We start from the raw sequence: 11928 nt of genomic DNA on the forward strand, positions 1-11928 counted from the left end.
TCTTTTTTTTTATTTATATTTTAGTCCCCGATCATTGTAAACCGTCGAAATATTATTTAATGGAATAAGGCGATACCTTGCGAAAGTCCATCCTTAGTAAGAAAAGGGCCAATATTTAGCCACTTCCGCACATGCAGTGGTAGTCGTGCAACAAAATGCACCGCCCGCCAGCCCGCTGATAAATGCGCATGCGGCAAACAATGCGAATTACACAACCACCATCGCTAAATCACTCAACACGTGTTTCACCCCTCCACGGTGCATCTTCAGGAGTTATGTTACACCGATTAGCGCCAAACACAGAGTCACTATAACGTATAACGATGTACCAATTTAGAACTCATACAAATATTAATTTGTATGAGTTCCAAATTGGTACATCGTTTTGGAGTAGAAAGATAAAGAAATTCCATCCTAATTGAAATCAGACAATGCAGTGGAATTAAACATTGCAGAGTAATGTTTGTTCAAGTTCATAAACAATTTTTTTTTAAATAAATTGAAAAAAAATTTTGAACAATCTTAATAATTTGATACTTTAATATTTCATAGTACGTTTTCGTTTGTGCCTATAGACGCCTATGCCTATAGGACTCACCTAGAGATATCTATGGGAGGAATATACCATAATCGCAGAGGACGATGCTGTCCATCCTCTGGAAAATTGTCTGTGAGATATCGCAATCCTATATAATTAATGCATAAAGTGTGACTTATATAAGGTTGTATCCTGGGAATCTAACCCATGTCCTATGATCTCAAGTCTCAGTCCTGTACCGCAAGATTACCATACATGAATAGACAGCGAATGATATACACATACATCCAACGAATGACCATAACGTATCGATTAATTAAAAGCAACCAGCCTTCTCTACCGTGAACTAAGATTACATTTTTTTAATCAATTCTACACAACGAGGCCACGTAATACACTTAAAGGCAGCTGGTGTGCTTTGCATGGACTTATTTAAAAAGAGAGTGACTCTGTGTTCGGCACTAATCGGTGTAACATAACTCCTTAAGATGCCCCGTGGAGGAGTGAAACACCTGTTGAGTGATTTGACGGTGGCGGTTGTGTGATTCGCATTGTTTGCCGCATACCCGCATACATTATCAGCGGGCTGGCGAGCGGTGCACTTTGTTGCACGACTACCATTGCATGTGCGGAAGTGGCTAAATATTGGTCCTTTTCTTATTTAAAAAGCTCCCATAATTTTTTTAGTTTTTACACAATGCCTGCTGTATCCTTTCAAATGTTAACTAGTAACTAATTTGAAAATAGAATAGAATCTGTTAGCCTAAAAAATAGCATCTTTCTTACAAATTTGTAAAATATTTTTAAGGCAACTTAATAGGAAGAACTGAGGAAAGATATTTTATAAATAAACGCCAAAAATTTACGATAATAATATACACAATAATAAATATACCATTTTATTTTTATAAAAACAACTATAAAAATTCGTAAATTCCCGTAAAAAAAAGTTTTTATAATAGGATTATATAACACTTGTAAACCTTCAAAAGTTTATGCTTAAAATTACGTTAAAAATATTGTGTAAAATATTTTGTATATTGTGTGTACATATATATATATTTATATATACATATATATATAAATATATATCTCATATTCCCCACATACTTTATACGTATTTTCTTAAAATTATAAATTTTGAGACACATCAACCATTTTTCTTTAATTTCAAATTTGTACAATATAGGTATCCCAAAGACAATGTGAAGTATGAAAGAAGAGAAAGAAAATAATAAAAAATTCTGTGGAAAATTAAATAAATTTGCCCAAAAAGTCGTGTCCCACAAAAGATAGGGGGTACGAGCGGCCCCCAATAGCGGGGGCCATAAAAAAACAAAAAAATATAGGTATCCCACATAAATCTAAGAATACGACAAGTTGTAAGCAAACTTGCAACAAGCGTCTTCCAACCATCTTGACGAGGCCATCTGCCCACTATAGGTCACAAAATTCGCAGAACAAAGGCTCTTATGGCCTCGAGGTATACTGTCCACCTGGACATACGAGCAGGACGCTCCCAGCTGGTCATATTATAAATCTATGGTCAGCCCTATGTCCAGCCGTGGACATCGATGATGGTGATGACATAGTGGTTGTGATATCTATTCATTGCAACTTAAAGTTAACATTAGGGTGGCCTTTAACACCCAAACCCATAACCATAAAAGTGGCGCCACATGGCGGTTCCTGAACACCATCTATTTCCATACTGGCTGTCGTTACAAAAAGTATATCAAAGTCAGGTCCACCAAACGTGACTGAAGTGACTTGCTTCGCTGGTATGGGTATTTTCTGCATCACAGTTCCAGATCTTGGATCTACCTTCACAACGCAATAACCCTCGAAGATTGCTAACCATAGATTACCATCCGTATCTATGGTCATGCCGTCTGGAAACCCGCTTACATCATTTTTTTTCAAGTCAAATATGTATTTTGGATTCGCTGAAAACACATTATGCATACAATGCCCGACCATAAATATTATATATCTACCTTTGGAAAGAGACAATCGGGTAATTTCGGTTTCGTAGAGCGTTATCTCTGTCGCACGAGATACGATTGACAAAACGTCACATATGTACGTAGTGTGAGACAGAGATAGTGATGTATGAAGCCGATATTAGGCGATTGTCTCTTTCCAAAAGTCGATGTGCAATATTTATAACCGGGTACTGTACTCTAAGTCAAGTTGTTAAGTAAGAAAAGAATGAAGAATAATTTTTAACTAAGGTTCAACTTACAAATTTCTCCAGTATCAACATCGTAGTCGTAGCGTCTGATCTTGAATTCCAGGGAATCCGTGTAGTAAAATGCCTTCTCTTTGAGATCCCAGGCGAGGCCGTTGGATATGCCGACCTTATCGCACACCCTGACTAACCCCCTCCTGTCGACGCGATAAAGAGATCCCTTCTTCGGCTCAAAATCGCCCGGTGTTTTTTCGTAACCCATCGTACCTGAACAACGATTAAATAAATATATTAATTGTAAACAAACATAGACCACATCTATGTGTCTAAATTATTTGCAACTTTGATTATTTTTCATTTAATTTCTTTTTCTTTCTGTTTCTTTATTTTTTCTGGGGCAAATACGATCCAAGTCAGTTTGATGTTTTTATTTATTACCGTAGTGTATGTATGTATATATTCTAATATATAAAATTCTCGTGTCACGGTGTTCGAACTTGAACTCCTCTGAAACGGCTTGACCGATTTTTACCAAATTCTACATGCGTATTCAATAGGTCTGAGAATCGGCTACTATCTATTTTCCATACCCCTAAGTGATAAGGGTTATTCACCCTTAATTTTTTTTTTAATTTCTTGACGAAATTTTTCGTTTTTATTTTTTTATGATACAGCACACAAAAATACATACAACCCTAAATTTTCACCCCTCTACGATCAACCCTTATTTTTTATTTGTTAATAAAAATTTTTTTTCGCAAAATAACGTTTGCGGGATCAGCTAGTATTCTATATACATATATATGTATGTTTATATATATGCACGTTTTGTACACGATAACTACCCGTTACTTATACTTCTATTGTTTCCATATTAAGGCTGTCTGAAACAAATTGCGTCGTATGATAAGACCGCCCATTGTACTTTTTTATTGTCATTACCATCCGTGTACAATGACATCGATTAAATATTTTTAAATGTCTCGTAAAAAATTCAAAATACCTGCGAACAATCTTCCTTTTGGGTCAGCTTTACCGTCATTGAATCTGTTTTTCGGCGAATCCTTATCTACTTCACCCAACTCCTTTACAACCTTAACTTCACTCCCCTCCTCACCGTCCCAACTGATTACCAATAATTTAAGCTCGACACCCACCACAAACTGGTCTGTTGTACCATCTACAGGTATAATAAAACCTACGCGGCCATCTGAAAGTACCAAAACATAAAGTGTAATATAGTTCCAGCCAGTGGCGTAGCTATGGTGTTTGGGGCCTGAGGCAGATTGGGGCTTGGTGCCCCCCCCCCCCCTAAAGAGTCTAAATTCTTTATTTAAATATTTATGTTTTTCACAATTTGGTAGTTTTTTTTATTTTTGCCAATAAAATAGTGAAAAATCCGAAGCTCAATTTTGTTTTTTTTTTCTTTAAAATATTAAAGAAATCAAAAAAAAAAATTTTCTTAAAGGGACATGATCCTCACCCTTTTATAAAACATAAATGTGTTTTCAGAATTTTTTGAACCCTTTATAAACCCATCTTTCTGGTTTATACATTAAGGGAGAAGATCATGTCCATAAAAGTTGAACATATGTATATCTTCTTGTACATCTCATGAACACAGATATGTTTTGTGGTTTAGGGACCTTTTAAAAAACACTATGTGTTTTGCGAATGAAAGGCTGTGTATATTATAATTTGTAACCGTTTACTTTTTTTTAATGTTCATATTATTTAACAACTTTTTTAGCACAAAAATAGTAAAATTCGATATTCTTTTTATGTTATTTACTTTAAATTATGGTTTTCATTTTTCTTTTAACATTTCATTATTCATCATTCAAAAAAAAATCAAAAAAATAATTTTCAACTTTGGTGCCCCCCCCTGCTTGTGGTGCCTGGTGCGACCGCCCCGCTCGCCACCCCCTAGCTACGCCACTGGTTCCAGCAATGGTAGCTCAGTGATAGAGGAATGAAATTTGCAATAGTAGGTCGCGGGTTCGATTTTTGAAATAAAATCTCATATAATTCACACTTTGTGCATTAATTATGTAGTATTGCCACTGCTTACAAACAAGTTTCTAAACGATGAACAGTAGCGCTCTCTTCGTAGCATAATACTGCACTTGAATCGCCAACCTGCCTGCCAAGCGTGGCGATTATAGTATACCCCTATAAGTATCTTAGGGGGGGGGGGGGGGCATTTAAACTTTACGATAGATTTATTTCCATTCATAATAGAAAATAATTAAAAAAAATCGAACATAAATAAAATATGTGCCATATTCATTTTATTCTTACTTTGTGACTAAAATATTGACTGGGCCGAGAGTTTGACAGCCCTGATATAGACAGTTGCTTCCAGTGTCAACCTTTTTAACTTTTACTGATTTTTAACAAGTGGGTTTAAAACGCGCAATCTATTTTGAAGATCGCTAATGACTTATATGTTACGTACTGTGGGTTCTGACTCGAAATGAAACACTACTGGTTCACAAAAAGTCCTCTATTCACAAATCAGATGGTCACCCTACTTTAACACAAAGTATACTTTCACTTAGTCCAAACTTCGCTTCCAAATCGCTCAAGAAATAACTGTCCAAATAACTTGCCAAATAGTCACTTTGTATCACTGATTGTAGATCTTAATCTTATAACTCGAAAAACAACACTGAACTGTCGGCATGGGGAGTACACTTATTTATACTACGGATAAGGTTCTAGTAAGTTCGAGATAGTACTCGGTTAGATTTTCCGAGAACCGTACACAAAAATATATAAATAACTTCAAGGTCACGCGTGTTCACGGCACTTCTTGATCCTAGGGTTCCGTGTTTATTGTTTAAAGGGTTCTGTAACTCGTGCTTTGTAACAATATGATTCTAGTGTTTATTCTAATAAGAAATATCTAATATGGATAATGACATAGATAAATAATTAAATCAAGAAATTTTAAACTAGAGTTAAAAGATAACTGTTAAGATATGATAGGTTATAAATTGATCTCTCCTCGAGTACCAGGAAATTAAGACCAGGCTCCCAATATGTTACCAGCAAGTCCTAAGTTATTTTAGGCACAAGGCCCGCAGACAAACAGATATCTTCAAGAAACTACTGGTTGAAAAGAAAGTAGACGGTAAAAGCCACCTGAAATGAAGATATTTGGACTCTCCGTTGCCACTCAAGGCTGTGAAAGCAGATGATAGGATAGTATGGAAACAGCTTTTCATTGTTACCGTCAAGGCGTGACAAGATGGAGATAAACTTCAGAAATTTAAGAAATAAAGTTATAACTGAGAAGATATCATCACAGTGAGGCGAAGGTTTTTGAAAGTCAAAGTGAATTTAAAAAAATCATATTGTCATTAGAAGAAAGCTTAACTGCGAGATTGAATCAAAAATGAGAAGATCCAAAGTAAAGACACCGATGTAGCTCGAAGAATTGCTCGTGTGAAATGGCAATTGACGAGGTACACTGCTCGAGCTGTCGACAACTGTTGTGGTCGAAAGGTTCTAGGATCACCACGAGCCAGTAGACTTCTAGGGTAGTCTTCTTACTGGGTGAACCGAAGAGATAGTCAAGGTTGGAGGAAGTCGCTGGATGTGGGCAACGCGAGACTGGTCATAGCGGCGATCTTTTGGGGGGGGGCTATGCTTTGCAGTTGAAATCTATCAGCCGATATGATGATGATAATAAAGGTAATAGATACCTAATGAGCTTTTAGTATGCTTTCCAGTGGCTGGTACATATTTGTGAATGGTCTTCTGATGGATGCTGACGAAGAACAGGGCCTGCTGCCGGTCGTCCCAGTGTGGACCCTCGCCGAGGACCACGGGTTCGGTTATCTTTTCCACCGTCACAGACATCGGTAAAGTTTCCTAGGTTGACCAAGAGAATATCCTTAAGAGAATGTCTCTATATATATATATATATATATATATATCTACTAACAGTTGGCACAAAAATAATGTCATAATGTGAACGTGCATTAATTTTTACAAATGGCGCCAAATGTCACTGCGCTTTGACATTTATAATTTAGATCAGGGGTGAGCAATCTTTTTAATCAATGGGATATTATTTTTTAATTATTTAGTGGGCCGCATATAAACTAACGCTTATTAATAACCTTTAAAGCTATATTTATAATAAATATTAGAATAAAAAATTAAATACAAACAATCGCGCAGACGCGTCGCGTTCATATTGCATGTTTGAACAAGTCGCTGTGTGAGTAACTCGTCATAAAGAATTTTTTTTTCCACGTAGTATATAATACCATATTATTGTTAATTTAAATTTTTATACACCACTGATAATAACTAAAATAAAAAAGAAACAATTCATATGGCACAAAAAGCGGTCTTATCGCTCGAGGCGATCTTTACTAGACGACATTTGGATGGAGATAAGAGAAATGAATGAGACGGTAGTATAGGGTGTACACACATTTCTATACACATACATATATACTAACATACTTATATACATATATATACAAACATACAAGTACATCATTAATACTTATATATATACACTGTACTTTTATATACATATCTATATATAATTACGTGGAGGTAATTTTATAATATATTGATGGTAGAAAGTTAATAAAATAAATTAAATTTTCGAAACACTTAGCGGGCCTCATATACGTGGTAAAAGCCGCAAGCTGCCCACGGACCACATGTTGCTCATCCCTGATATATAGAGAATTAGTTGTCAACAAGCATGGAGTATATCTTCTTTGGCGGCATTTCTAAAAATTAAGGCACTTTCACATTATAACATTACTTTTGCACCACCTTTTAATTTTATTATATTATATTAATTATTAGAAGCTTTTGTGATATAACTATCGCAGGTGTAAATAGCCATCAAAGTTTTCCAAATACCGTGCATTCCATCTGGTACACCAATTTAAATTTTCTTCACCATAAAAGTGCTTATTTTAATTAAAGAACATACTATATACATCTCTTAACAACACACTTGGCATCCTTCCTTTCTTTTATACAGGATGTTTGACAATATGTGTAATAGTTTTAAAAGGGGTGAATATCCATTTGCTCTCAAATGATGCAAGAATCAATGATTTATGAACAATAAATGATGTAATGATAATATAGTAAAAAACAGTGCTTAATCAATTGCATTCCAATTTAAAAATTAATTATGTATGCAATATAATAGGTTAATATGAAACACAACAGGAAATTGGTGTAAAAGATTTAAATCTTTTTGCTGATAAATGAGATATACATTCACCCCTTTACAGCCTTAACACATATAAAACCAATCACCTGTATATACCTAATGATTCATGATTTCTTATCTAGTCTCAAGTATACAAAAACATATTGTAATATTGTTATGGACAATTGCACAAGAGTACAAGATTTGATCACAGATAAATACATACTTTTGATGTAACATTACTGCTTTGACATGGTGAACAAAAACTTTTTGCGGTAACTTTCATGTTTTAAAGTTAAAATCCAAGTAATACACATCTAGTATTTTGTGCCGGACTGTCAGTATCTGTATCTTGTATAGAGGCACTTCATTTTGAGTGGGAAGAATGATAACTTCAAAACAATAATAATGATGACATTTCTTTGACAAAACTCGGATACTATTCATGATATTTGTAGTTTAAAATTAGCACTAATATTTTTCATCACCATTACAGTTGTATGATGTAGACACTGCTAGATATAGGTTGTCCTGATAGATATTGATTTAGTCCAAATTAGAACTGGTCTGCATATAGCATTTTACAATGACCTCACTACAACATTCATCTTTTACTCTCAACAATCATTACAAAATGGATAGCAAAATGTCCTCAGATACTCTAGCAAGTCCATGGTCTCCAATTCCTATTCTTTGACTATTTTTCATACTAATACATTAATTATAGATACTAAGAATACTGTCTTTTAATAGTAATTGTAATTAATTTACTTGATAAATTCCTTAAAAATGTATACTAATTGAAAGTAAATTATATTTATAAAAAATCTTTAAAAAAAACACTGAAAAATAAATATAGTTGTAAATCTATACAATAAAATTTTATATTATATTTAATTAATAGATTCCTTTGTGCAAGTAAATTCTAATTCTATTTATATAAGTACTGTTCCAACATTGTTGTTTTTATAATTATTAAAGATGGTTGCCAATTTCATTTATAAATTGTCATTTTTAGACATGTAGAGTTTTGTTGAAAATTTTATTTTATAAGAGATTTGTAAAGAGAAGTTGAAATCTTTTAACAGAAAAACTAGTAGCTTGTGTTTACTTTCTGTTAATTTACTTTCTGTAACCTATTGTATAAATAACCAATCAATGACGATTTTATTATTAGTTATTAATAAATATGGCATATAAATGGAGTACAGCACTCCATATTCTTATATAGTAATATAAATTTTAAAATTAAGTATTTATATTAAATATAACGCAAAAAACTACGCGGTAAAACTCAAGTCTGTGAAATAAATGCAACAGCCCTTTCTAGCTAGTATTCGGACATTTGCGTACAAGATATCTTTCTTTCTAAAAATTTATAACAATCAAAAAGTTGCCTTTATTTCTATTTATATTTGGTTCAACATACAATTTACAATTATTTAGCTAATCTAAGAATCAGGGTAAAATTATTTAATTATAATCAAATACAGAGATTCAAATTAAATCAAAATATTGATATTTTATAACGCTTGATAAGAAACTTGAAAAAATACGTTATAAATATTGTTCAAAAACTTTAAACAATGTATTTAGATAAATTAAAAAAAATTTTATTAGCATATATATTATATAATAAACACTTACCTCAATAATCTTCACTGAACTTATGCTCCTTTAAACTTTATATCTCCTGTCACAGTTACTTAGTCATTAATACATACTTGTTGATGAACTGTTCACAAACTTTGGTTTAAAAATACGTATTTACTTTTACTTACTTTATATCAAATATGTAAGTTTTAATGTTAATTAAAACTGTATTTCTTATGTCTTAGATATTTTACTGAATTAAAAAAACAGTTCAAAAGTTATATTATTTTTAAATTGTTTACCAATAAATTCTTTTGTTTATTTTTTTGTCTAACAGAGTTAATAAAGCACTGTTTTGTTAACAAATAAAGCGATGTTTACGGGCGGAATTTATTTAAAGGTTTTTTATTTTAATTTTGTAATATCGCCTTTCCGCTTGACAAACAATGCAACCCTTATGACATCTTTGTTCCGGAACACACTTGAAAAGTAACGATTAATCAAAGAACAAGGAGTTCTGTACGTATTGCATCTTTGTAAACGCTCCCATAGTTCGTTTTTATTAATTAATGAATTGTTTTAAAATTTGTACTATTAGCTCTTTCAAGCGAATTCAAGACTAAAAGAAGTCTTTTAAAATATTTATCGAACTAGACTATTTGATTTTGTAATTACTCTGTTGTCTTTACCTGTTATAGCCAATAGTAATTATTTTTATTAAAACATTTTTGCTCTTTCAAAATATATATGATATTCAGTTTTGCAGTCAAATATAAAAATAGACAAAATTTACTTTAGAGTTATTTATTGAATTAATGTCTAAATAATTAACAACGATTACTTTTAAAATTATTCTATTTAACACAATTGATACCTTTGTAATAATGCGATTACATTATATATATAATTTAAATTTACTCTGTGGTTTTTATGAGGAAAGGCTTAGTTTTTATTTGCGACGCAATTTAAAAAAAATCGATTTGACCGAATCGTTCCAGTTTATGTTCTTAGTTATTATTTTAAAATATCTTTATTACCAGAGATTTATTTAAAAAAAAATAATAAATTCTGGAAAATACAACTTACTACCATTTTAAATGATTTTTATAAGTGAATGGAAGACTTGTAGGTGGTTTTAAATAAAACAAACAAATTTAAAATCAGGAATTTTATTTTGCGAGAATTTAGAAAAAAAAAATACAATCATCTCAATCAAGTTTCGCTCTTAGCTGTGTACAATCATATGGGAATATTATTAATATTATAATCACAACACAATCATTGTTGTCACGAGAGCGTTTTAAAACCGGAAATTTGATTCTGTCAATATATACTAATGTTTTTTTTTTAATATTTAATCTGAATACACTGAATTGGCACAAAAATATTATCTACTACTTGAACAATATCATGGCTCGTTCTGCGACTTAAAAACTGGATAAAATAAAAACAGAATTATATAAGTATTCTTAAAAAAAAACTTTAACACTATTTTACGTAAATATTAATTAACGACTAACATAAATCCTAACTCCTAATAATTTTAAAACTAATACTGAATAAACACCGAACTCCTTTTCACACATCACATGTATTCTTATAGCGAATCTAACTGTATGTACGTTTTTTTTTCACTTATGTTTTTTTTTTCAAATATTTTTCAAACAACGCTCTGTACAAACAATTAAAATTTCGTTTTTTTATACGTTACAATAGATATATAGACATATGTAGTATATATACTTAATTTTACTGAGGAAAAAGTACGAATCAAAAATCTTGGGCGGATTATAAAGTTTCACAAGCCATTTATTGAAATTAGTGGGGGGAAGAAACCCTTTGGAATTTTTCAATTATAATATAGTTGCATGAAAATACTGAATTTGTCCTGTAAATAATATTGTGCAAACTGAAGAAACTCTCCTATCCCTCTAGCATTCCTGAGATTCACAATCACAGCTACATATATAAACATTCGAAAAATATTTGTCAGAATTTAGATGTGTGCATAGAGAAAACTGGAAAACATCAAGATAAGAAGATATATTTACATGTATAATATTAGTAGTGAGAAATTTATATGACATATATATTAAACACATACTACCATCTAGGTATACAACAATGTATACAATTTATATGTTGCATTACAGTTTGGCACGAGCTCACAGTGCATTTCTTTGTTTGTCATATGAATTCAATCTATTCGAGCATATCAGTTGTTAGCTTTTCCAGTCCCTCAACACACGCTTTTACACTTAGGATAGTAAATGCATAGACTAGGTTTATAGTTAGTGAAACACATCACAGATTCATAACGGCACGTTTAGAAACTGCATGTAACACTAAAATTATATGACTACCCAAGCACCAAAGTTTCTGAACTGACAGTTCTAAAGATGAGATCAT

The 11928-nt window shown here is 32.2% G+C and overlaps 1 protein-coding gene across 2 annotated transcripts; it reads right to left on the reverse strand.

The window, feature by feature from the left end:
• Positions 1–1645: 1645 nt before the first annotated feature.
• On the reverse strand, positions 1646–9710 carry LOC137933767 (regucalcin-like). Of its 2 annotated transcripts, none has more exons than XM_068777813.1 (5): positions 9574–9710; positions 6440–6630; positions 3733–3939; positions 2784–2996; positions 1646–2484 (listed from the first exon to the last, which is right to left on the reverse strand). In XM_068777813.1, exons 2-5 carry the CDS (start codon positions 6594–6596, stop codon positions 2147–2149), a joined length of 915 nt encoding a protein of 304 aa, XP_068633914.1. In that variant the 5' UTR covers positions 6597–6630; positions 9574–9710; the 3' UTR covers positions 1646–2146. The 2 variants fall into 2 exon arrangements, with proteins under 2 accessions (XP_068633914.1, XP_068633913.1); XM_068777812.1 differs by having other exon boundaries at positions 6440–6608; positions 9574–9709.
• Positions 9711–11928: the final 2218 nt, after the last annotated feature.

This window comes from Battus philenor, unplaced genomic scaffold, assembly GCF_028537555.1.
Source record: "Battus philenor isolate CCGP_79_NKW_IND1 unplaced genomic scaffold, ilBatPhil1.0.hap1 SCAF_14, whole genome shotgun sequence".
NCBI classification, from domain to species: domain Eukaryota; kingdom Metazoa; phylum Arthropoda; class Insecta; order Lepidoptera; family Papilionidae; genus Battus; species Battus philenor.

Coding starts and splice junctions, on each gene's coding strand:
- LOC137933767 (XM_068777813.1), bottom strand. CDS start 6,596: ATGTCTGTGACGGTGGAAAAGATAACCGAACCCGTGGTCCTCGGCGAG. Junction 3,940..6,439: donor GCATACTAAAAGCTCATTAG/GTATCTATTACC, acceptor TGGTACTTTCAG/ATGGCCGCGTAGGTTTTATT. Junction 2,997..3,732: donor AAAAGGAAGATTGTTCGCAG/GTATTTTGAATT, acceptor ATCGTTGTTCAG/GTACGATGGGTTACGAAAAA.